Source organism: Lacerta agilis, chromosome 13, assembly GCF_009819535.1.
Source record: "Lacerta agilis isolate rLacAgi1 chromosome 13, rLacAgi1.pri, whole genome shotgun sequence".
Taxonomy (NCBI): Eukaryota; Metazoa; Chordata; class Lepidosauria; order Squamata; family Lacertidae; genus Lacerta; species Lacerta agilis.
Window position 1 is genome coordinate 42345131 of NC_046324.1, and position 27476 is coordinate 42372606.

The 27476-nt window shown below is 44.6% G+C and overlaps 1 protein-coding gene across 1 annotated transcript in view; it reads right to left on the minus strand.

Moving 5' to 3' along the window:
* Positions 1-6217: 6217 nt before the first annotated feature.
* Positions 6218-27476, minus strand: part of OTOA (otoancorin) — a 40006-nt gene continuing 18747 nt past the window's right edge. The window contains exons 15-25 of the mRNA XM_033166491.1: positions 26152-26287; positions 24727-24917; positions 24222-24315; positions 23213-23345; positions 20240-20427; positions 17198-17353; positions 14415-14557; positions 11431-11567; positions 10194-10291; positions 7455-7647; positions 6218-6314 (exon numbers count right to left, since the gene is read on the minus strand). Coding sequence (XP_033022382.1) covers positions 6247-6314; positions 7455-7647; positions 10194-10291; positions 11431-11567; positions 14415-14557; positions 17198-17353; positions 20240-20427; positions 23213-23345; positions 24222-24315; positions 24727-24917; positions 26152-26287 — 1537 coding nt within the window. The 3' untranslated portion in view covers positions 6218-6246. The remainder of the gene's footprint in view (positions 6315-7454; positions 7648-10193; positions 10292-11430; positions 11568-14414; positions 14558-17197; positions 17354-20239; positions 20428-23212; positions 23346-24221; positions 24316-24726; positions 24918-26151; positions 26288-27476) is intronic.

Below are 27476 nucleotides of genomic sequence, written 5' to 3' on the forward strand. Positions count from 1 at the left end.
GCTGAATTCTGGGGGGCACCAAATGTATACCTACTATATACTGGTCCCTCTCGATCGGCGGCAGTGAAAACCAATGGAGCGAAAGTCCCTGCCCCCCTCCTCCGTTGCTCTGTTACTCCGTAGCATGAAATATTACCGAGTCAGGAAACAAAAGCAGTTTTTTTTCCGCTGCGTCGTCACTACAGGTGAGCGATTCCCCTCCCCCAAAAAAGCTCAAGAACTTTGAGTTCTGCCCCCCTAAAAAAGGTCAACAACATTGGTTTTCCCTCTCCCCCAAAAAGCTCAATAAAAGTTAATTTGGGGGCGGCTAAACTAAATTTGGGGGCGCTGGGCAGATCTTTGCACCCCGGCAGCGCATTTGCTAAGGACAGCCAACCCAGTGCCCACAAGCACCATGGTGCCTGCAGGGCTTTCACCGGAGGTGTCTTATCCCCTCTAGAAAGTAAATTATAAGGCAAAATGTGCAAGTACCTTCTAAGCAATTTCTGTGAAATGAGAGTGGGTATGATGTGGTCACCTTGTGTATTCCCCCCGCCCCCCGGGTTTGAGGATTGCACCCTGCTATTAGACAGCAAGGCCGGCTCACCCATGAGGCAAGGTGAGACAGACAACTGCCTCAGACAACAGGATCCACAGGGGCAGCAGATCCTGAATCAGATCTTTATTCCTTCTTTGCTCCTGGTGTCAATCTCCACTCCCCCACTCCTTCCCTGGCAGGGAGTGGGGCGTCATTTTGTAGTTTGCCTCAGGTATCAAAATGTCTTGGGCCGGCCTATTCAACATGAATGTACGTGTGTGTGTGTGTGTGATCAATATTGTGTTACCTCCACAATAAGGACCAGCAGGACATAGCTGATTTCCCTTGGCAGGCGTAAGGTTGTTTGAGGTGGATGTCTCTCTTGTGTTATGCCACACTCCCTACGACAGCCATTTTGTGTTATGCCCTTCTCCTATAGTAGCTATTCTGAGACTGGTGCCTGCAGTCAGTAGTGTAGGAAGGGCGGGGCGTAGGGGGTGCTGCGTCCTGGGTTTCAGGAGAGGGGGGGTGACAATTGGCGGGCCCTCCACGGACGGCCGGGGCAGCCCCACGAGCCGGCGCTCGCCTGACGGCTCCCCCAGTCGCCGTGGGAGCAGCAGCGCCGGGTGGGATGCACTGCGCATGCCTGGAAATTCTGGGCATGCACATTGCATCCGAGTTGGCGCTGCTGCTCCCGCGGCGACTGAACAAACCGCCAAGCGAGCGACGGCTCGTGGGGCTGCCCCGTCTGTAAAGCAGCACGGATGGGGCAGGCCCACAAGCCGCCGCCCACCTGGCGGCCCGCCCAGTCATTGCGGGAGCAGCAGCGTGGGGCTGATGGACTGCACGTGTGACATTTCCGTGCATGTGCAACCCGTCATGATACCCCGCCCCCAGGGGGGTGTCTCCGCGTGCCGCCCTGGGCGGCGCGGAGACTTCCTCCGCCACTGCCTGCAGTACTCTCTCAAAATTTGAAATGAGCCCAACTGGCCCACAAATGTTGGTGACCCCTGGCATAGTGACATAAGTCAGGGATGGAGCAAAGGCAGACTCATCCTTGGTTTAATCAACTCTTTATGAATCCTCGATCTTGAGTTCAAAAGAACAGCATCCAGGATCGAAGGAAACATGTTCCAAAGTAAATAAAGGGGCTTGTATCAGCAAATGAATTAAAACAACAACAACACCCTGTACCATTTAATCTTCTGGAATAAATAGAAGCAACAAATGTATTATCTACCATACCAGAAAAGCTGCAAGGTTTTTCAGCAGTTTAAATTCTTTTAATACTTTTTTTTCAGCTCAGTCAGTACAGCATGAGACTCTTAATCTCAGGGTCATGGGTTTGAGCCCCAAATTTGGCAAATAAATCCTGCACTGCAGGGGGTTGGACTAGATGACCCTTGGGGTTCCTTCCAACTCTACATTCTATGATTCTATGATAAACTAATCCAAGTATCTGAAGAAGTGTGCATGCGCATGGAAGCTCATACCAAGAACAAACTTAGTTGGTCTCTAAGGTGCTACTGGAAGGAATTGTTTTCATTTTTTTATTTTGTTTTAATCCAAATAAGCTTGTAAGGTTGTTATAAGTAATCACCCCCTCACAAAAAACTTATATTTCCAGAATACAATTCAATACAAAATTATGGGAAAGGGTAATTCTGGAGGATTTTATTTATTTATTTTAGAATAGCATACAAATAATTAAAAACACTTTGTAGACCACACAAGGTTTCATCCCTGACAACCAGATTGCAGTTGAAACATTTACTTTGTTAGCATGGTAATTCATTTTGGTTCCACAAGTACCGGTACTTTTGCCATAACAAAACAAATAGAATTTTCACAGCATTTCTAACATTAGGTTTCAATTGCTCATCCAAAAAAAAATAAAGGGTGAACAAAGATTTTTTTAAAAAAAAAACCATCTTGCAATGTGTTAATTTATCACTTAGCATAATGAACATACTATAATCCATATTTCAATGAGGCATTTTGGCTTCTTGGAGGAAGTATTGTGCCACCTGCTTCCTTGCTTTTTAAGTATCATATAGATTGGAATATATATGTTACCAAATGCTGATCATATTTAAGCATAATCTCCCTTTTTTGCAATTAAAATATTTGACATATAGATTAAAGGATTATATCTAACCACAGGTCACCTTTAAAAAAGTGTGCCCTGACTCTTAATAAAGAAGGGGGGGGGCAATTAAAACACACAGAAAAACCACATGGTTGTCTTTTCTGGACTATGGTGTTGGACTATAGGCTGAAGAGGTAAAGGTAAAGGACTCCGTACGGTTAAGTCCAGTCAAAGTTGACTATGGGGTTGCGGCACTCATCTCGCTTTCAGGCCGAGAGAGCTAGCGTTTGTCCACAGACAGCTTTCTGGGTCATGTGGCCCGCATGACTAAACTGCTTCTGGCACAACGGGACACTGTGACGGAAACCAGAGTGCACAGAAATGCTGTTTATCTTCCCGCCACAGCTGTACCTATTTATCTACTTGCGATGGCGTGCTTTCGAACTGCTAGGTTGGCAGGAGCTGGGACAGAGCAACGGGAGCTCACCCCGTCGCGGGGATTCGAACCTCCGACCTTCTGATTGGGTGGCGCTGTGGTCTAAACCACCGAGCCTCTTGGGCTTGTCGATCAGAAGGTCAGAACTTGGAGTCATCTAGTGAACCTGAATGGTGGGAGATCCAGAACCAACAAGAGGAAGCATTTCTTTATACTGTGGAGTTCCCCACTACCCGCTGTAGCAATACCCACCAATTAGATTGGCTTTAAAAGAGGATTGACAAATTTGTGGAGGATAAGGCTACCCGTGGCTTCTAGTCATCATGATGGCCATGGGGTTCCAGATTATGTTTCTGAATGCCAGTCACTGGGCAACAGCAACAAGATTGTCTGTTGCCCTTAGATCCTGCTTGTGGGATTCCCAGGAACATCTGTTTGGCTACTGGGGAAAACAGGATCAGCCCCAGCTATTTTGTTGCCCCAGGCACAGAGTAAGATGCTGCCCCCACCAACCCAAATTCCACATACAGAAGCTGAATCTTACTTCCACACTGGCAATGGGATAGCATCCTACAGGTTGGGATGGGGGCAGAATTTCAATTACCAGTAAGTTCATATTTAAAGGCAAACCCACCAAATTTGCACTTCCTGTACCAATGCAGGAACTGAAACCTAGCCATCCTTCGAAATTCACAGTTCTCCAAATTTTGCAATGCAGTTCCCCAGCCAAATAATGCATACAAATACACACACTAGCGTAAAGTGTGCATAAAATGCATATAATAGTGAAAAATGACACATACCAAAATGCATGATAATAGGGGAAATCGCTTTGCAAATATTTTCACATCGGGGAAAATTGCATATAAAAGTGTGTCTTCATAGGAGAAAATCGCACTAAAACGCTGGCCATTTTTTCATCGGACTTTAAAACAAAATCACAAACAGCTGCGGAAATGTGGAGAATGGAATTTAAGATTGGAACAATGAGAAATCAAGAGAACTGAAATTGACAGATCCATCCATCCTTAATTCCAGTGCACCTAACAGCAGTGTGCTATTTTAGGGAGTGGATGAACAGGCCTGTGGTATGCACAGCTCTGATCTCCAACAGAAGGGCCCTCAAGAGAAATGGATGTTGGGTTCTGCCTACTTTTGCCCCTGTACTGCCCACCACTGGCATATAGCCCTCAGAAGGTTACCCTGAAGTGAGAGTGGCCCCCAAGCTGAAAGGACCACTTAACTTCCACTGGTGCAGTGATTGTGGTCCATCACAGCCCCTTGGAGGTTGGGGGACACACCTACATCCCTTGTGGTTGGCCATTTGCTTTGACCTCAGCCGGCAGCGAGGGGCAACAGGATAACCCAATTCAAACTGGCCTATGGTGGCCAGGGTTTGGGGGCAGGGCTTCAGCGGTGGACCTGGAGAACAAATGCTTCATTCTGGTCTGCCACTGAGTATTTAAGCCAGCTGTGCAAGGTGCCAGCAGCACAGTCGGGGAAGCTGAACAACCCACCTACCCACCCTGTAAATTGGCAGTGCCCTAAAGGAATGTGGGCTGTGTGTATGAAGAACCTTACTGTGGAGATAATTGGTAACCATATTGATGGCCAGGGAGGGTTTGCCTTCAGAGATATTGGGCCAGTGAGGGGTTGTCGTTGTTTTGCCTTAGTTGTTTGTCACAGAAAAGGCATTGGGTTGAATCCTTAGCCTGTTTCCGGTGGGTGAGATGCTACCTCACCTCCTTGAGCAGGTGTGATATCTCCGAGTACCCTGGTAAAGGGGTCTGGGTCGAAGAATCTGTCTGGAAGTTCATGCAGGGTTGGGGGTGGATGGATGAGCCAAAGAACTTCCCATATGGCAGCCCAGGGGGTCACCTTGGTTGACCTGCGTCTTGAGGTGACCCTGAACCTAGGCACAACCCTGTTCAATGTCAGCCATCTGTCAGGCAGCTGTCTCAGGATACATACCCAACGTCAAAGCCTACAGACATCTGTAATCAATAAAGTTGTGGAGATTTTCAGCTACACAACATTGTTGTGTCAGTTTATTCTTATGTTTCACCAACCCTTCCTGGCTCCTGGGAGCTCACTGCGCATGGGCTCACAAAAGATTCCCCGCTTCTGTTCCACATAATACACCACGGAGTTTTCGTAAATTAAGAGCATGCACACTTGGGTCATGGAGCCAGCGGTCTGGATAGTGAGCATCTTGTTTCCAGCAGCCGATATCTGTACATTTGAATCATCATTCAACAGCACGTGACACTAAATGGGGTGTTCTGTCCCCCATTGGCTCACGTCCCAACACCTAGCAACTGAAGAATTTCAACATGAATGTATTCTCCTGGTGATTCATCCTAAAAGCTATGGCTATTATTCTACAAACATTACATCTGGTTTTGCAGTGCCTCAATGGCAATCAATGGCCATTGCTACTTCTTATGGCCATGGTTATGGGAAGATGAAGATGGAAAACATCACTTGAATGGATTCCTAAGACTCACAGCTACCATACTTCTTAAAGAGCTGCAATGTTTTTATTTTCTCAGCATCAGTAGGCTTTCCAAAAGACCGTTTCTGTATCCACGCAGGTGAGCTGTAACCTTCTGAAAATTGCATCAAGGTAGAGTGATATTGGGAGGGAAAAAATAATACACAGAAAAATTAGTGCCTGACATAGCATTTTTACAGCACAATCATTTAGATGGCTGTTCAAACCGAATCCCCATTGAGTTCAATGGGACTTGCTCCTAGGGAGCCTTAGATTTAACTCATATACACACTTCTCTGGGAGCAAGTTCTATTGAACTTAATGGGACTTACTTTTGAGTAAACATGCATAGAGTTGCACTGCACATTTCTAAGCAGTCAAAGTGGCAATTAAGGGCATCTTTTTATTATTTTATAGATCTTATTTTTTTCAGTGAGTGTGTGTGGGGGGGGAACACCCTTACAAGAACAGTTTACCAAATACATAAGAATAAAACGGCAAAAAACCCAGCCACAAAATCATTTCCTGATTTAAAAACAAACATTTTCAAACTATGTTTGAAAGCACAAACGTAGCTTTCTTAATAAGCTGCTATCATGGTATCCGAGCGCCCTTAGTGTACAAGGTTTTGTTTTTAGAAAGAAAGAAGGAAAGAAAGAAAAATTGAAAAGAGCATGCTTACCATAAACTCTTAACAGTGATAACTTGATTCAGGAAACAGTATGCAGGATGAATGCAGTAAACACCCAAAGACTTAAACTGCAGGAAATTGGAGCAGCTGAAAAGAGAATATTGTATTGTGAATTAACAGCATTTCTAACTTGCACGTATACCTTAATGAATTCAGCTATCTGAGAAAACATAGGGGAAGGATTCAGAGAGGTCATTCTCTCGACTGAAATCGGTAATGCATGCTGCTAGCTATAGCAGCCATCTCTTTGCTCCAGGGGAGTCTCCCAACAGTGAGCACTTGGCTCCAGTTGACTTGCATCCTGTTCAACGCAAACCATAGTTTGCTATTACATCAGAACAAAATAAACAATGGTTTGTGATTACCTTCCAAATCAGAAATGGAAACCACGTTCAAGCCACATTGAAAGTTGTTTTGCAAATGCAACCAGAGTTTCCTGGTTTGGGTGGAATAACTATAATTTACACTATACAGAAATTAAGTGAATTGCAGTGCTGCTGAGAGTATGGAGTACCAAGAAAAATATTATGGAGTATAGGCAAAATATTAGAGCATTACATCCACACTTCTTACTAGAGTTTGGGGGACATGTATAACGTAATAGGAATTCCAGGGAAAAACACACACACAAAAAGTAGTGTTTTAGACTACTGAGGTTTGTGATGTCACAAGCAATATGTGCCTTATCTACATTACATAGGTAGAAAGGACAAACCAGCTGCAGTGTGTGGTTAAAAGAGCAGGAAATGACTAGGATCCTTTGAGAAGATACAGCAGACATAAAAGGAACATTGCCAGATCATTTGGGAAATGGGAACTTCTTCAGTGCCTCCATGAAGGAGAGATAATGAAGTTCCACTGTCAAATGACAGCTGTTTTTGCTCCATCGAAACCCAGAGAGAGAATACTGGTAGCAGCATCTGTGCTCTCTTGAGAGATTATCCCTGAAGAATCAACGAGCCAGTGAGTAAAAGGAAATTTGATTTACCGGTACTGTGTTTGTACCAAGCTAGGGGAATAGTAGTCACCTGTAGCAACACATGATGTCACAGACGGGGATGATGTTGCCAAAGTTGTCATTGAAAAATAAAGAAATCTTGGGATGAACCATTGAGGTCCTACAGATCCCCTGACCTTCATTCCAAGGAACCCTTCTCACTGCTCAGTGACTGGGATACACGCAACAATATGAATATGGCCTGAGAGTTGTTATTATTTTTAACTTACTGTTCTGAACTGATGTGTATGTCGGTCTGGCCGTGGTCTCATGGAGCGGAAGCTCCTGGATGCTTGTTCTGGCTCCATCCATCGCCAGCCGAAGACTCTGAAGCTGCAATCCATCGAGATGCTGACGCTGCAACTCTGTCACCACAGCAGCGTTTTCAGGACCAAGGTTTGCTATTTGATCTGGGGACAGCTCCTGAACAAAGCAAAAGCAGATTTTCATGCTGTTTATTTATTGTGTTTCTAACTCAACCTTGTTCTCCAAGGAGCTAGTGTGCATGGTTCTCCCCCTCCTCATTTAATCCCCCACAACAACCCTGGGAGGGAGGTTAGGCTGAGAGGCAGTGACTGGCCTGAGGTCACACAGTGAGCTTCATGGCTGAGTGGGGATTTGTACCCTGGGTCTGCCAGGTCCTAGTCCAGCACTCTGACCACTACGCCACATCAGCACTCATGAAGGATTTTCCTGTACAGGAGCACCAGGTGATTGAAAAGTGAGCAGCACACAGGGAATTGCAGAGTAAATGCATTCAGTATACAGCACATATTGAGGCTCCAATACTTTGGCCACCTCATGAGAAGAGAAGACTCCCTGGAAAAGACCCTGATGTTGGGAAAGATGGAGGGCACAAGGAGAAGGGGACGACAGAGGATGAGATGGTTGGACAGTGTTCTTGAAGCTACTAACATGAGTTTGGCCAAACTGCGGGAGGCAGTGGAGGATAGGGGTGCCTGGCGTGCTCTGGTCCATGGGGTCACGAAGAGTCGGACACGACTGAATGACTGAACAACAACAACATACAGCACATAGGAGCCAGTGTGGGGTGGCGGTTCATGTGCTGAACTAGATAAAATGGAGAGGGGGTGAAGCTGGTATGCTACCTTGAACAATTTGGGGGAAGAGTTGCAACCAGTATTAGCCCTACTCAAAGTAGACCCATTGAAATAAATGGACATGACTAACATTGGGGGGATTTAGTTTGTTTCATTTAGTTAATTTGTTAGTTGTTCTGCATATGTTTGTTTGTTGAGTGAGGGAAATATAATAGTGTAATACAGTTATATCAACATGCTTTATTGAACAGATAACATCCTCTGCTTATGTATTTAATTATTCTTGAAAATCCCATCTATCTATCTATCTATCTATCTATCTATCTATCTATCATCTATCGTGTGTATGATCACAAGAATCCAGGAGTATCTGTATTTTCATCTATACAATGTAGAAGGTTGTGTGTCTCGCTGGTGTGTGGTGGCAAACCAGATGTAGGAGCTGGATAAGGCAACACACCGATACCAAGCTATCTCCCATATATGACAATTTATCCTCCTAGCAGTTTCTGCTCCATCGTTTCACATCAGCAGCTTCAGAGCCAACCGTCTGTCTTCATTTGTGCTTGCAAAATGTTACACTAGAAAAACAATGATGCAATCAATGTGATCCACAAAACGAAGAGATGTCATTGACCGCCTCGGCTGTCGGATCTTTTCTTCAGGTGCAAAATAATCTGTCGAGTGAGGCCATATTATTAAGCCTTCTTTGAAAACCGGCTACTGTTATAATTGCACAGTAATTATCTTTCCACGTAGAACAAAGATGGCAATTTGTGCGACTGACACCTATAATAGCACCTCTGAGTTCTCCTTGATTTTGTAGAACATTCTTCATCTTTCAAAAAATTCTCTTTCCCCATTTAGAGTTTACAAAAAAGAGGAAGAGAGAACCCAGATATTGACTTTCATCAAGAGGAGAGGAGCTTTTTTTTAGCTTTCTCAAACAACCACCCTTGCAGTAGAGGTTGCATCACAAAGCTATTTCTCTTTGCTTAAAAAATCAACAAGCAACATGGTGGAGAGGGGGTGATGCTGAAGTTTAGTGAAATAGCTCTGCTAAATATATGGAACCCCAATGAAGGGATTAATGGACTATCAGTGGTCTGATGAGCCTGAGCTAGAGACCAATATGGTAGCAACAGCTTTGCTGTGACACACCTGGGATGGCCTTGCAACTTACCTGTGGATCCTGGTTTACCACGTTCTGACCTGTGTATAAGTCCAGGAATTGCAAACTACATTGGGTTCGCTTTTAAAATGCAGAGTAAATGAAAATTTCCTCAATCTCTGCTTCATGTTATGTGCACAACACATTGCTATCATTCACTGGACTTCCAGCATGCACAAGCTATATGCTGCAAACCCCAGGGGAACTCTTTTGTGTCCTTAGCTTCACCATGGAGTAAATGCAGCTATATAGAGAGATATCAGCTCTGCTGGAACATGGCCATTGTTACTTATTATTGACTATTTGTTTACGCTGCCCTTTTACTGTCAGAACAACCCTGTCAGGTAAGCTGGGCTGTCAGGTAATAAGCTGTCAGGTAATAATTGGCCCAAGGTCACACAGTAAGCTTTGTGGCAAAATGGGGATTTGGACCCTAGTCTCCTGAAACTCTAACCAGGTGTATGGAACATTTGCCCCCCCCCAGATGTTGTTGGACTACAACTCCCATCAGCCCCAGCAAGCATGACCAATGCCCAGGGGTGATGGGAGTTGTAGTGCAGCAGCATCTGGAGGGCCAAAGCTTCCCCACCCCTGCCACTACACCCTAGTTTAATATTTCTAGAGACTTAAGAAGAAGCCCATCTTAGTGTCCTCTGAATGAAGATATGCACTCACATCGCTGTTTATAACAAAGCAGAAGCAATGGGGGAAAGAATCAAAACATCCACAACACTTACTTTGAAGATTTCATCAGGGATATATTTTATTGCTGTTGGATGGAAATAGGGCATCAATTTTTTATCAAGAGCTTTTAATTCTTCCCCATTTAAGCCGGCTAGAGAGGGGGGGGAAAGATTGAGAGAGTGAGAAAAAAGAGATCAGAGTGCAGCCTACTTAGTTCACACCACGGTGGATTAGGCTGAATTTGGGGGCAAACGTACATTTCAGAGCCTCTGTATGCTTTAGCTGATCAATATTTGATTCTAAAATGTTTTCAGACACCTCTGGGAAATCAGGCCTTTAAGAAAACAAGGAGGTTCTCTGCAGGTAAATGAAAGTTCAATGCACAGCCCTTGTAAAAGTGCACTTTATTAATCCAATTTTCTTTTTCCTTTTGTTTCTGTTTTAAGGGCAAAAGTTGCCATTTCTGCTTCTGTTCTTTCCCATCTCCCATTATTCTGCTTGCAATCTCCCAAAACATCCATATATGGAACATATTAATAAGCTGTGCCACACATATTATGAGCCAACGTCGCACAATCCAACATAGCATAGTTGCCAATGTTAGCCATGCTCAGAGTAGGCCCACTGAAATTAATGAACACGAGCAAGTCCTGTCCATTCATTTCAATAGGTCTATTCAGAAGGAATGACACAACCCATAGGGTTGTATCCAACAGCAGTCACACTCAGAGCAGGCACACTGAAATTAATATATGTGACTAAGTTAGGTTCCTTCATTTCGGTGGGTCTACTCAGAATAATAGAATTTGTAGAGTTCAAAGAGACAACGGGGGTCATCTAGTCCAACCCCCTGCAATGCAGGGATATTTTGCCCAACATTGGGCTCAAACCCATGACCTTGAGATTAAGAGTCTCATGCTCTACCGACTGAGCTATCCCAGCTGAGTAAACTTAGTTGGATACAACCCATACTCACCCTGACACATGTCCCATTGAACACAATGGAACATATTTCAAGCAGACATGCATAGGATTGCACTTTTAAACTCTTTTATTTCAATGGGTTTAATTGCTCCTAACTTGGCTACATTATAGGCACCACAACATCCCACTATTGGATCTAAGGTTAATGGTGAGTGACCAGATACAGGCTAGCAGTTGTTATGTTCCAGGAACCTCAATTCATCTTTTCCCTATTTCCCCTTCTGTCTTCTGATACAAAGATATAGTAGGGTACAAGGTGGACCACATCGCTCACAACATCCTTGCTACGGATGCGAGCCACCTTACCTGCAATGTTGCCAGTCTCCTGCAGGATAGATCTGTCCCACCCTGTAGCAATTCCAAACACAGACTCTGCCTTCTTCTTAAACTCTTTCAGAACGTTTGTGCTGCATGGCAGAGAGCCAATTCTTGAAACAACAGCACTGCAGAAAGGACAAAAGGGGACTGTAATTTTACAGTTACAGGTGGGTAGCCGTGTTGGTCTGCCATAGTCAAAACAAAATAGAAAATTCTTTCCAGTAGCACCTTAGAGACCAACTGAGTTTGTTCTTGGTATGAGCTTTCGTGTGCATGCACACTTCTTCAGATACACTGAAACGGAAGTCACCAGATCCTTAAATATAGTGAGGGAGTGGGGAGGGGTATTACTCAGAAGGGTGATCACTGGAAAGGTGCTACTGGAAAGAATTTTCTATGTAATTTTACAGTGAAGGATAGGCGTGCCTGGCGTGCTCTGGTCCATGGGGTCACGAACAGTCGGACACGACTGAACATCAACAACAACAACAACAATTTTACACAGTTGGAAAAGCCTGAATATGAAAGTAGACTTAGTGGCGCTTCATGCATGAGATTCTTCCTAGACAGCTGTAAGGAATCATAATATCACGTTCGTTTGCACGATGAGTATCTATTTTGCTGCTTCCCACAGCTTCCATATATACATGTGCAATTATCACCTGAAAATTTTGACACTCATGGGGCGGCGGAAGAAGACATGTGTGAAGCAGCTCTGTGCATGAGCTGGATATCAAATGAAAAAAAGATGAGATAGCAAATAATATTTAATATGTTGATCAAGGCAATCATTTGCACTTTCTTTCTTTCTTTCTTTCTTTCTTTCTTTCTTTCTTTCTTTCTTTCTTTCTTTCTTTCTTTTTTAGTGGGCTAGCACCTGGTACTAGTTCATGATTCATAGCTTAAAAGCCCTGCTTAGGGTTCTCAGGTCAGGAGCATCACAGATCCTGCGATTGCAGGGTCCAAACCTGGGACTTTGGGGTGGTCCCTGGTGATGATGTCATGAAGGCATTCCTCAGTGACATCATAAGGCTGTTGTGATATTATGACATGACGAGCTGCGAACGCTGCAGCAAGGTCACAAGACTCAAGAGTCATGTTTCCTCTCTGTGGGAATTACACTGGGCATACCAGCTCCCACACATGTGATGTCATTGTATTTTACTATTGTATTCTTTACTTTCTGTTTTGCATCGGAGATGAAGGTCGCATTTACAGACAGCTCTGAAATAATGAGCTGCTGCGCAGAGGCATACTCTGCTTTTTATCTACAATAAAGTAGATCTTAGCCAAATGGCTTGTGTATGTTGTTTTCAAGCTGGGAACAACTGCATATTACATTGTGCCCCTGGACTCTAGGAGCAGAGGGCACGGAAGCTTCGTCCGTCTTGGGGTCAGTCTCTCAACTTGCCCCCGCGGGAAGTTTTCATAACAAAGGCAACCCCATGAGATGGAGGTTAATTAAGAAAAGGGAGCAGAGGAAGGCAGACACTCCAAAGTGTAACCTATGCTATCATTTGCATCCAGCCCCTGCTGGGCTGAAGCTTCGAAGGGAATCTTGCCCACCTGGAGATTCAAGCTCCCCATCCGTCACTTGGAGGGGATCAGCCAAACCTGGAGACTTCAGGCGAGACTGGAGGTCTGGCAACCCTAGCCCTGTTGGGTCAGGCCAATGGCCCATCTAGTCCAGCATCCCTGCTCTCACGGTGGTCAGTCAGATGCCTCAATGGGAAGCTCATAAGCAAGACTTGAGTGCCACAGTCCTCTCCCTCGCTTGTGATTTGCAGAAACTGGCAATCGGAGGCAGACTGCCTGCCACAGTAGAGGTAGAACAATACACATCATGGCTATTAGCCTTGTCCTCCATGGATTTGTCAAATCCTTTTTTAAAGTTATCCAAGTTGGTGGCCATCACTGCTTGTTGTTGGAGTGAATTCCATAATGTAGTTCTCTGTTGCGTGAAGAGGTCCTCTCCTGAACTTCAGGGTGCATGCAACATACGTATTTCCAGTAGTCCCAAGACCTTTTAGTCTCAGCAGGCTTTTAATGTTTAATTGTCAGGGATTCTTAATAATAATAATAATACATTGTTGTTGTTGTTGTTGTTGTTGTTGTTGTTGTTGTTGTTGTTGTTATTACCCCGCCCATCTGGCTGGGTTTCCCCAGCCACTCTGGGCAGCTGCCAACAGAATATTAAAAACACGATCAAACATCAAACATTAAAAACTTCCCTAAACAGGGCTGTCTTCATTATAGCTGTCAACTTTTCCCTTTTTTAAAGGGAAATTCCCTTATTCCGAATAGGATTCCTCGCAAGAAAAGGGAAAAGTTGACAGCTATGCTTCAGATGTCTTCTAAAAGTCAGATATAGTTGTTTATTTCCTTGACATCTGGTGGAAGGGCGTTCCACAGGGCGGGTGCCACTACCGAGAAGGCCCTCTGCCTGGTTCCCTGTAATCTCACTTCTTGCAGTGAGGGAACCACCAGAACGCCCTCGGAGCTGCTAGCTTTCAAGCTAATATGCTTTTACTAGTGTTGCTAATGAAGACAGGAGTGCCTGGCGTGCTCTGGTCCATGGGGTCATGAAGAGTTGGACACGACTAAACAACTAAACAACAACAGTGTTGCTAATATATTAATATTTTGCATATTGGTTTTAACTGTATTCTGTTTTAGTACTCTTTATTGTAAGCCTGGGGATTATTATTATTATTAGTAGTAGTAGTAGTAGTAGTAGTAGTAAGGAACATTTCTCAGAAAAAATATGACTTTTACTGTTAATATTATTATTTATTTATTCAGTTTATTAGTTGCTAGCTATATGAAGAGTCTCTAAGCAACTTACAAAAAAGTTAGGAGCTCAACATGCAAAATAAAATCAGAGATCACAATAAAAGCCATACAACGTTAACTTTTTTATTTTATTTATCTTTTGTAAGTGCATTGTTAATGGAAGAAATGTGTTGTTGTACCTGAACTCAACTGCATTTATAGTTTCAATCTCTGTGGAGTTGAGAGCACAAAGATTATGGCCTAGTCCAGCCAAATCAAAGCTTTTCAGGGTGTCCATTCCTTGACCTGAGTCTTCCAGAAAGCCCTGTAAAATCGACCTGGCCTGAAAAACAAACACAACGAAGATCTAACTCAGTTAAAAGCAGTTAAATGAAAAGGTCACAACAAGACTCTGCACCCCAGGAAGTTACGATGCAACTGATTATCATGGAATCAGGATGTTTGCACAGAAAATAATGATAAAAGCGGCTTTTGCATTGAAAGTGAAAAAGAACTTTTTTTAACCAACAATGCATGTTCTAGTCAAATATTGTCCATGAATCAAATTATAGGATGTCACCGTGGCAAAGAAGCAGTTTACTTAAAGGATCTTTTTAAGCTAGTCCCAGAGGTCTGGGAGCACTTTACTTGAAGGATTGCCTTAGCAAATATCTAGTTTCTTGACCCCTTTGATCTGCAGAACTGGCACATTTACAAGTGCCACATAATGGTCATTGCAAACTTGCAAGGAATCAATCCTTCGATGCAGCAGAATCTACACACTGGAACTCCCTGCCCATTTATATGCACAAGACGCCTTCATTGTATCATATTTGGTGCCCATTTAAATGCCTACCTAGGCATGAAATTTTAACATGCATTCTATTATGTTGTTTTATTATGTGCTACTCTATTTAAAATGGGTGGTTTTATTTACGGTATATTTTGATTGTTTTTTTAGATGTAAACTTGTTTTTAATTTTTTCCTTTTTAAAAAATATGATTTTTATTAAATTTTCTGTTTTTCAATTTCAAATAAACATTTTACATACCGTATATACTTGAGTATAAGCCGACCTTTTCAGCCGGGGGGAGCAGCAAGAAAGGAGCCCTTTTGGGCCGCTGCTTCTGCCGCCACAGCCGCCCACCTCTCAAAAGGGCAGCAGGGATTGGTGCCGCATTTGGGAGAGGCACAGCGCTCTCCCAAATGCGGCACCGATCCCTGCTGCCCTTTTGAGAGGAGTGCGGCGGCGGCGGCAGCCCAAAGGGGCTCCTCCCACCGCCACGCTCCTCTCAAAAGGACAGGGTTATAAACAGCTCCTTCCTCCTCCTCTACCTTTGCCACTGTTGGCATTTCCCATCCTCGGCTTAAACTCGAACCAATAAGTTTCCCCAGTTTTTGTGGTTAAATTAGGTGCCTCGGCTTATATTCATGTCGGCTTATACTTGAGTATATAGGTACTTAAGATATCAATGACTTCCCTTCTTCTCTTTCCATGGTCACTTTACATATCTAATATCCCTGCATATTTTACAAAAACTATACCAATCAGTTTTCCATTATTACATCCATCAAAACTTATTCACACTGTTGAGTTTCTCTTAATGCTGCCAGCATTTTCAGCTGTACACAGTTATATTCCATATATTCAACCAACGTTTTCCAATCTTCTTTAAACGTATGTTCTTCTTGTTCTCTTATTCTATATGTTAAGTCTGCAAGTTGTGCAAATTCTGTCAACTTAAGTTGCCATTCTTCTTTGCTTGGGACCTCGCTCATTTCCCATTTTGGGGCTAACGAAACACGAGCCGCAATTGTTGCATACATAAATAAGCTTTTCTGACAATAGGGAATTCCCAATTTTTGATTTTGTACATTATTCTTTATAAACTACTTAGAGAGTTTCTGTCGTTTAAGTGGGGGATTCCGCAGTAGGGGATTTTGCAATGTCGTCCTTCCCAGGGGCAGAGGAAGGGGGGCGCGGCAGATGCGGAATGCCCCGGGTGTCACCACTGAGGGGGGTGACAAAATGCCAGGCAGCACTCACCGCGGGGTCTGCAGTGTGCCCGAGCCACGAGCCTCTCCAGGGAGAGACGCAGTGGCTTGGGCGCACGCAGGCTCCGCGCTGCCCAAACGGTTCACCCACTGCCTCCCCCCCCAGCTGTAGGGCAGCTGAGTGGGAGGAGGCAGGAAGACTCTGGAGGCCCTGCGGTGCGCCCTGCCCTTATGGGCGACTTGCCCCTTGTGCCCAAGCAGCTTCCTCCGCCGCTGGCCCTTCCCAGCCTTTTCTGCCACATGGAGCTGCTGTAGAGGGGTAAGAGCCACAGGGGCGGAGCAAGGGGGTGGGGGGAGGGCGGTCCGCCCCGGGTACCGCCCTGAAGAGGGTGACACTCTGGGGGCAGGCCCTACCCCCGCGATCGAGCGCAGCAACTTTTAAAAGGCTGCAACGCGCGAACAGCAGCACAGCGTCTGTGCTGCTGTTCACGCGCTGCAGCCTTAAAGGTTGCTGCACCGCACGGAAGGGGTGCCGGCCGATCACGCCCACCATCTTGGGTGGACATGCGCAGTCCACCCATGATGGCGGGCGTGATCGGCTGGCACCCCTTTCGACCAACGCCACGCCACGCCGCGTTTTAAGGCTGCAGCGGGTGAACAGCTGCTGTTCACCCGCTGCAGCCTTAAAACGCAGCGCAGCGCGGCCCAGTGCTGGTCAGAAGCGGTGCCAGCTGATCGCACCCGCCATCTTGGGTGGACTGCGCATGCGTCGTGACGTCATGACGCGCGTGTGGGGAGGGGTGCCTTTCAAGTTTGCCGCCCCAGGCGGCAGATTGGCTTCCTCCGCCCCTGAAGAGCCACTAGCTAGGAATGTGCTTATATCTCTAGCTCAGCAAATGAGAAGCCACCCCTCTCCCTTCCCAATCTGCTGCCAGTTTTTCTACATGGCAACCATCCTACAGTGGATTCACCATTAGACACGCTCACCTGCGTAGGGCTCCATTCTGTTTGCTGGCTGAGTGCAACAACGGTATCAATAGAACCCAAATCCAGCATTCCAATTTCAGTCTCATTTAGCACCGCAGCAATGTGCCCAAGGGAAACTATGTGGTAGCTCTTCCAGCTTGTCAGGGGGCCCCAAGACTTTAAAACAACAACAACAACAACAACATCTTGGGGTTAGCCAGGAATTATCCCAGGGCAGAAGGTGTGACACCTCACTTTTTAAAAGATAGTAACTTTTTAAAAACAAATTATCGTTTAAAATCAATAATGCGGCATAAAGTAAACAAAGATCGCAGCCTCATATAAGAGGTAAAACAAGTAACATAAGTTTATATATATAACAAAGGTTACTCCTATCTGCTGGGTTGACATATGGAACATTAATGGAATTTATTCTAAGAATATAGCAAGGAATCTACATCTTTTGAAATATCTCGTGAAAACTGCTAAGAATTTAACATGTCAATTATGCACACATGACCCTTACATTTATTTGATATTTGGGGAGGTGTGCGTGTATAATTGTTTTTGTATTACCAGTTTATATACATATATTTTAAAAAACTGTAATAATAAAATTAAAAACACAAAACAAGTTCTCCGGCAAAAATTATTTCAGAGCTATGGCTGTCTTTTGGTTTGAGCTTAACAATGTAGTTTTGCTAAAAATACCTGCTGCCTGAAGGATTATACATGGTTTAGTACATTACAGAAGTAAGCACGTATCTTCCAGCTGAGCACAGCTGGTGCATGCTAATCTTGATGGTAATTTCTATGGGCTGGAGAGATCACCCTCTAAGAATTTTTTTTTTTTTACGTTACTTTTTTTTAAAAACTCAGCAAGCAGCTTTTGACTCATGACAGCAAAATCATCAGATCAATCTTGCTGTTAAGATTGAAGTGGCTTTGCCTTGTTCTATGGTTGCAGCGTTCCTCCCCGCATGTAAATGGGGGCAGCCACTGGCTTTTTTCTTTTCTTTTCTTTTGCTGGGGTGGGAGCAGAAACTGTCAGGTTCTAAGCACCGTGCAGCCCTGGGAATCTATGGTTTCCTCAGAGGAGGAAGTTTAGGACACCCCACCTAGGACCTTCATACTGCCAGTCAGAGATGGGCAAATATGTCAATGTTGGTTTCTCTCAGTTTCTCATCTTTCCAACCTTAAATCTCCACATTTCCGTGTTAATTTGTGATTTATTTTTTTTAAATTAGAAGTCCTCATGAAAAGTCACCAGCATTTTATTGCAAATTTCTCCTATACATGCAACTCCAAATTCAAATGGGAGTGTAATCTGTTCTGAGACAAATCACAAATATTTTAAAAACTGTTGGAGATGCTGGGGGGATTGAACTTGTGACCTTCTGCATGCAAGGCAGATGTTCTGCCACTGAGCTACAGCCCTTCCCCATCTAGTACTCAGCTACATTAGCCATGTTACAACGCTATAACTGTGTTATAAGCATGCAACACCAGATGGCACTGTAGAGCACAAAACTTTGTCTATGCGATTTTACATAGAGTTTTTCTTTTTCTTTTGTTATAACAATTTAATTTATGACTTTATGACTTTAAATTAGTGTGCTTTTTCCCCTGGGTGTAGATCCAGCCCTAGTTTGGCCTTAAGTCGACATTCAACATTCGATCTATTATCATAGATCTAGGATACCCGAGTCTGTTAGGGCATGGCAGAAATGAATAAACGATAGTATTCAGATAATATTTGGGGTATGAAGGGATAATACAAGCAGCAGAACTGTGCCAGACAAGAAATTCCAGGCCAGGCTACCTAATAATCTTTTGGAGGTCCCGAGCAACAAAGATGCTAGGTTGGCCTCAACTAGGGCCAGGACCTTCTCAGTATTGGCCCCGACTTGGTGGAACGGTCTATCACAAGAGACCAGGGCCCTGCGGGATTTGGCATCTTTCCGCAGGGCCTGCAAGACGAAGCTGTTCCACCTGGCCTTTGGGTTGGTTTCTGTTTGATATTTATGCTTCATTCTTTTATTGGTGGGTTATTTGAAATGAGACTGCAGTTTTAATATTGAATTTTTAAATTTGTATTTTAATCTGTTATTTTAAATTGATTGTGTTTATGTTTTTGCTGTGATTTTAATTAGCGTTAGCCGCCCTGAGCCCGGTTTTTGGCTGGGAAGGGCAGGGTATAAATAAAAATTTATTATTATTTATTATTATTATTACTAATTGCAGAACCATTAAGGATCAACGGGGAGCCATTAAGGGCAATTGGCAATGCGAAAAGCTATCCTTCCCCACCTGTTCCGAGTAATGGACAGAGACAGGAGGTTTGGGAGGCTGCCAAGGTGATGGGGGGGGATGTGATGTCACAGGAAAATTTGTCCTTTTGAAATTTAAAGGTGTTCTGGGAACAAGAAGGAGGAAGGAGTCAGAACCATCTTGGCACTGGCTGGAGGAGGCTGCACCGAGAGACTGGGAGCGATGGCTGGCTGCTGCTATGGACCCCATTAATCTCGGAGGGGAGTGAGAGACTGTGGGAGAGATTCATGGGGTCTGTGAGGGGGATTCTGTCAGGAGGGTTCATTCTGACCTGTGGTAGAGCTGAGGAGAGCCGAGAACTCTCAGTATATGCTCTAAGGTTCTGAATCGCAGAACACTGTTGTTATTACAGTGGTACCTCTGGTTAAGTACTTAATTGGTTCCGGAGGTCCATTCTTAACCTGACATTGTTCTTAACCTGAAGCACCACTTTAGCTAATGGGACCTCCCGCTGCCGCTGTGCCACCAGAGCACAATTTCTGTTCTTATCCTGAAGCAAAGTTCTTAACCTGAAGTGTTATTTCTGGGTTAGCGGAGTCTGTAACCAGAAGCGTACTTAACCTGAAGCGTGTGTAACCTGAGGTACCACTGTATTATTATAATAACAGTATTTTATGATGCATCTGCTGCTCAAAGCGGGAATCACTCGGCCCCACTAACCACACTCAAGCTCAAGCTCAAGTAAATGCACATCTAAGGATAAAGGTAAAAACAACAACTCTTCATAGCTACCTCCTTAGCTTTCTCTTTCAGCGCAACAAGCTGAGAGGTATCGAAACGGACCACGGAGCCAAGGAATTCCACAGTCTTGGCGAAAGTGCCTGGATCCATGCAGGCCAGCTCTTGAGCTGACCAGAACATGTTGGCTTCAGATAATTTCATAATCTCCTCTGAGGAAGGTGCCATGACGTCTGTGCAATCTGGTACCGAAGAAGATATATTCGCAGAGAGGTTAATCACCGACACAAACTCATTGACTGTAATGCTAAGCGGTAATTAGATCGTAATGCTAATCTTTTGCAAGATTACTGCCATGTTGGGGGGGGGGGGGAAGCAACGACCTCCATTAAAAGGCAGGTTACTACCACAGTGCAGATGTTTCATTTGACACTTCTGTTTCTCTGGGGGGGGGGGAGAGGGGTTCATCACCTTAGACTTCCTGTTACAGGGCTCCATGTGCGAGAGTTTTTGCCTTGGATATCCCAAGCGCATTTGGATCGCAGCTATTGCCTACAATGAATAAGTTAGGCTGAGATAGCTTAGGCCAGGAATGGGAGACCAGACTGGCCCAGGGAGGAATTTTGGCCCTCCAGGCTTCCCTACCTGGCCCTTGGGACTCTCCCCAGGCGACACCATTAAGTATAATTGTTTAAGTGTACACTGAAATGGAAAATAACTTTTTATGTGTATTGCACAAGGTGTAACATTGTAAAAGTCCACTGAAGCCAGGCATGCCAAGTAGGAGGGGAGCTAGGGGGCCAGCCCCCCCCCAAATTCAATAAGGGTCTGGGCCCCCTCAAAGTTCCGTGGTGGCTGTGCACAAGTGACATTGCGTAATGCGCAAGGGACATCAGCAAGCCATGGGGTATGCGAGCGCACTGCAGGGCATGCTGACGTCATGTGTGCATGCTGCGGGTGTGTGCACACATGGCATGCTAATGCCACTCAACCCTGGCCCCCTCAACCACAGGGGCAAGGCGGCACAAGTGATTGAAGCTAAGCAAGGGCAGCAGAGACCCTTACAACTGATAATTAACTAAGAATGTACCTATCTCTGCTCCTCTGTCGTGAGGTATTTAACTCACACAAAATGGAGATTTGCAACTGAATATCTTTCTCATCTGATCTAAAGTCAGTCTTTGCTCTCTCCCTGTGAAAGCAACCAAGGAGGATGGTGTGCTAATGACTCCCTCTCCAGGAACACAGCCTCCGAATGCAGGCTGTGTGCAGAGGGACAGAGCTTTGGTTTTTCAGTTCTGGATGAAGTAATTTCGTATTTCTAAGACGCTGTACCTGTGCTTGGACAAGCACATGATATTATGCAACTATCTGGATGTAACATTGTTCCATTAGTAAAGCTTTTGAACCGTAGTTTTTAGACTGGACAATTTTTTATTTCAAGGAGAGTCAGTTTTCATTTATCCTAATGCTTCCAAAAGTGCAATATTAATAACTGCAATACACCCTCCCTTCAAGCCACACGCTTCACTGGTCCTGCTTTGTAACGTACTTCAACATTTTTGCCTGGCTGGAAATGTATCCTTACACTCTGATAATGCTTGTCTGCATGGAAGATAAAGAAGTGTGTGTGTGTGTGTGTGTGTGTGTGTGTGTGTGTGTGTGTGTGTAAAAACTGGGCTACTGTAAAAAGGTAAAATTTGCATTCCTTGCTCCGCTCACTTTTGCCTCTGGTCTCACCTACCCTATATGGCTCCCAGAGGCTTGCCCTGAAGGGAAAGTGGCCCTTGAGCTTAAAAAGGTTCCAAGCACTAGCGCTTACTGGGATGCATCAGCCAACATTTTTAATAATAATAATAATAATAATAATAATAATAATAATAATAATAATAAGTTCATGTCTGTCCGAGCCCTTAGAAAAGTGTGGCTTTGCAATTTTAACTAAAAAAGAAAACAACTTTGCATTGGGCTATCTCCTGTAATAAAGTAGAACATCACAGATGCTGGTGAGGAGCCGAGTTTTCCCCCCACTAAGCAAATTACAGCGAGGATGTACCAAAGAGATTTGTACTTGGAACGGAAGCGAGAGGAAGGATTTGTTTCAATCAAATAGAACTACAGAAGCCAGCAAAACATTCTAACAGCATTGTGTCTGCTGGGCCAATGGAGGGAAGGTCAATAATAAACAAACAGTAAATCTGATGTCGTACTAGCAAAAATCCATTCATCATCTGTCAAACTGGAATTGCTTCACATTTTTAGAAACAAAAGGGGGGTTACTCTCCACATCCTCTCTCTTTGATATAAATCAATACTCATGAAGAGGCAAGGATGGACAAATTTGTCAGTGTTGGTTTCTCACTGGCCTGCCTGTTGTCTCACTCCTCTCTGTAAGCAACAGCGCCCCACCTGCTGGGAGGCCAATACTGCAGCTTCACCCCATCCGATGAGCCACTTCTCCTTGCTTTCTGTTTTTCTTTATGAAACCTAGTACAGTGGTACCTTGGTTCTCAAATGCCTTGGTACTCAAACAACTTGGAACCCAAACACTGCAAACCCGGAAGTAAGTGTTCCAGTTTGCATACTTTCTTCAAAAGCCGCACGTGCTCCATTTTGAGTGTTATCCTTCTGTTCTGAGTGCCACACGTCCGTTTTGAGTGTTACGCTGAGGTCTGTGTTTTCGCTATTTATTTTGAGTTTTTGTTTTTATGGCTCTTTTTTTGTTTTTGTGACTGTGTGGAACCCAGTTCAGCAACTGATTGATTGATTGTGTGACTGCAGTACATTGTTTATTGCTTTCATGTTATGGATCAATGGTCTTGTTAGATAGTAAAATCCCATGTTAAATTGCTGTTTTAGGGGTTTTTTGCATTACTTTTTATGGGAAAGCGCTCCTTGGTTTTGGAATGCTTTGGTTTTGGAACGGACCTCTGGAACAGATTAAGTTTGAGAACCAAGGTACCACTGTATAAATATTCATTTGAGACAATAGACAATAGCACAAAGCCAGCAGTGAATTCTACCTACCAGAAGTCAAATCAGGTGTTCCCCCTGGGATGCTGGAGTTGTGGATAGATTCAAATTGAGCCAAGAGCAGCTCCTCGGTTGGCAGAACTGGCCCAGTCATCTTTGATGCTATTTCTGAGATGGTATCAGGAAACTTTAAGGAGAGGGAGGGATAAACTAAAGATGGTCATTATTATCACGCAAGGTGCACTGGCTGAAACGACATATTCTGCCAGCTATGAAAGGTGAAGGAGCCCTGTCTTCTTTTGCATTAGGCTACCCTAGATAGCAATATGCTGCAACATTTTGTTGCAGGTCCAGCTTGTCATGATTAATAGCCATGAATTTGTCTGACCCCCCTTTTAAAACCATCTAAGTCAGCTGCCATCACTACATCCAAAATTCAGTGAATTCCACAAATAAATGGTGTGCTATGGAAAGCAGCAACTCCTTACTGTCAATCTCAAATCTATTGCCCACTAATTTTGTTGGGTGATCCCCAATTCTAATGCAGTTCAAGAGAGAGAGAGAGAGAGAGAGAGAGAGAGAGAGAGAGAGAGAGAGAGAGAGAACTACCTGTATCCACACTCTCTGCACTAGGCATCATTTTATTACAATAAAAAGGCAAGTATTTTTATTTTCAAGGCAAATGTTGAATCTTGCAAGGACTCCATATGTATTATTAAGTGAACTCATCTAAGTGTGCGCCCTTCAGAAGCCAAAATGGCACAATTGAAACACAAGTGTGTGGCAAAGTGTTGTCAAAGGAAGTATCTATCAGCAGCCTTGGGGGGAAACCCAAGGTTTTCAGAAGTACGAGGGGTGGGACTCAAACAGCCCAGTGAGGACAGAACTTGCTCAGTGGCTACAGAACACTGCCTGTTGGGGAAGAGGACGAGAAGTAGAGGGGAGGGGGAATGGAATAGCATATCCTGGAAGAGGTCATAACTGGCTAGCTGGAATTGAGAACAGAAGCGCTCCACGCTGCAAAGCAGAATTACACACACCCCAGCAAGAATTCTGACAGTACCTTTTCCACGAGGATGTTTAATTCAGCTTTTGGCAAAAGGGCTACGAACGATCCAACGTCCCTCGTGGTTTCAGCTGTCCAGTTTCCTGGGGAACTTGGAAATACATTTTGGATGTGAACAAAGAAATCTCAGAGTGTGCTACAATGCTGAAATAAATGATGTAGCGAATGTACCGATAGAATCCATGTGCTGGAACACAGGCAATAGCTATGCAAAAATTACCTTTTGTTGCTTTCTTTACATAAGATAATTTAAAATTATTACTTAGACCTGCGTTCAGTGGACACCACTTCCCCGCATGCCTCTACTGTAAATTGTGAGATTCTCCTGTGTCCTGATTGAAGAAAGTGATCAACTCTAAGGTGAAAGCCCTTTGCCATTAATGGTTATATACTGTGTGTTGTTAAATGAATATAACATAATTAATTATTTTTAAGTGTCAGGCTGATTTATATGCTGCTACACTAAGATTCAGAGCAAAACCCTCCCAGATTATTCTCTTACCCGTGCAATTCAATAAGTCTGCGCTTGATTTCCATCTTCTGATCATCGCTGAGATGACGGCATAGACCGAACTGGTGAAGGGCTGTTGCCATCGCTTCCCGCGAGATTCCCTCACAAATAAACTCCGGGGGTAGATGGCAAATGAGATTTCCAAGCAAGTCAATGTCATATTCATCGATGGCCGAGCCGTTCTGAAATAAAAAAGCCAGTGCTGGTTTGTGTGCGCGCAATTGTGATCAAGCTACAAGATGGAATGAGTTCTGCAGAACCGCTAAAAACATAGAGAAAACAACCATTAAAAACAGTTAAGAAAACCTAAGGGTTTCTTTCCTCTGGGTATTATGTTGAGTTCCTTTTCCCCAGCACCATTCCTGGTTTCCTTTGTTGTTTGGCTTGCTGCTGCTTCAATGAGCTACTGGTAGTTTGGGTTGTTTTGTATATTGTGTGGACAGACGGAGTCCCCCAACCCCCAGGCGACCCCCAAGCGGAATAATGACACAAGACAACGTGCTAGGGGATTAAAATTGGCCACAACTTTATTAAGATTCAGATGTAGGGAGACCTTGGCTCAGGCATTGGCCGTTTATCCTTCCCAGCCCCCAGCCAGGGATCTGGGAAACTGCAGGGTTATCCAGAATGTGCGGGGATTGGGCTAGCTCTGGAGAACATATGTTCAAGCAGATAGCCCGCCCCCCGTTTGCTGCCACTGGTGGGGGAGAGCAATGACAACCTCTCGGCATATGGTCAATGCCTACCCCCAATGCCCCTTTAACAGGGAACCCTGGTATCGCCGCTGCACTGTGGGCGTGGAGTCACCGCCCCACGCCCGCCCCTCATTTAGGAAGATGAATAAAGGATTCCGCCCAAGGCCTGAAACCGCCAAAGTTGTGACGAATCGCTATGGGAAAGGTGAAACCTGCCAATGCAGGGAAATTCCTTTCCGGCCCTTCAACAGCGGCCTTGACATAGCAGCGCCTGTGTACCTGTGGAGAAGAGGTTAACCTGCAAAATAAGCGTTAATTGAGGGAGTGGAGGGTGGGAGAAGCTCTGGAGCCTGACTGCTGCTTCCTGGTAAGCTACACCTTCTATTGTGTGGGCTAGGTAGTCCCTCCCCTTACCTGGCCAGTCCCCTGGCAACGCCTCCCCCAGGCGGGATTGGGCGCTTAGCTGGGGTAGGCGGAGATCCCAGGTATCCCTCCTGGGGGAAGGGAAAGACAGTCCGAACTACCAGGTGTCACCCAGGAGCTCAAGGGGCTGCGTGCGACCACGCAAACGTCACCCCCCATTTGATGTGGGAGGAGCGATCATTATGTTTATAAATTGTTGTTTCGTATGGGGTTGCCCGTAAAAGACTTGGAGAGGCTGTGCGGACTCCGAAGTGGGACATACACATTTTAACAAAACAAAATAGTGTCATATTCTTACCAGGCAGTCTAGCACTTTTTGCAGAATTGCTTGTTTCTTCTGCTTATTTGAAACAAGACGGTCAAGTTCAAGCTTCCCCAGGCTGGTCACAAAAGGAGCACAGAGAGGTCCTGAAATGGATTCCAGATACTCAGCGCTAGAGGAAAGATTTAAAATGTCGGTTTCAGGGAAGAAGAAACTAAGATCTTTAGAGCACTGCATACTAAAATTCATTTATCAGTGTATCCCACCTTTCCCTTGAAGGGCACAGTATGATATACACTGGGTTCTTACAGCCCAGGGGTGAAGAACGTCTGGTTCTGCCAGATGTTGTTGGACTGCATCTCCCATCAATCCTAGCCATTGGTGATGCTGACTGGGCATGATGGGAGATGGAGTCCAGCAACACATGGAGGGCAACAGGTTTTCCCCTACCCTGGTGTTTACGTAGACATATAGGATTGTAGCTTCATAGCAGAGAGCAGAAATCTTTACTTCTGTTCTCTTTCTATCCAGGAGCCCTTGTGTTTCTTTAACGTGTGGGACAGATCTGAGTGACAAGCAAAGCTTACACTCTCTTATAGATGTGGAGCAGCCATTGCCTCTTTATCCCAGAATCCTATGAGTGTAACCTGAAATCTATAGCATCTGAGGGGTATTTTTTTCAGTCCGCCATTGCCATCTTGTAACTATTTATCATTCATTCATTTATTTTTTTGCATTTCATAGAATCATAGAATCTTAGAGTTGGAAGGAACCCAAGCGTCATCTAGTCCAACCCCCTGTAATGCAGGAATCTCAGCTAAAGCTGCCATGGCAGTCAGATGACCATCCACCTCTGCTTTAAAACCCCCAAGGAAGGAGAGTCCACCACCTCTCGTGGGAGTCTGTTCCACTGCCAAAGAGCTCTTACTGTCAGAAAGTTTTTCTGAACGTTTAGTTGGAATCTCCTTTCTTGTAACTTGAAGCCATTGCCTCGAGTCCACCCTCAAGAGCAGAGGAAAACATTCACTCCCTCTTCCATATGACAGCCCTTAAGATATTTGAAGATGGCTATCATATCTCCTCTCAGTGTCCTCTTTCCCAGGCTAAACATACCCAGCTCCTTCAAGTGTTCCTCGTAAGGCTTAATTTCCAGACCCCTGGTCATCTTGCTTGCCCTCCTCTGCACACCTTCCAGCTTGTCAACATCCTTCTTAAATTGTGGCAACCAGAACTGGACACAGGACTCCAGGTGTGGTTTGGCCAAGGCAGAATAGAGTGGTACTATTACTTCCCTTGATCTTGACACTATACTTCTATTGATGCAGCCTAGAATAGTGTTAGCTTTTTTTGCTGCTGCATCA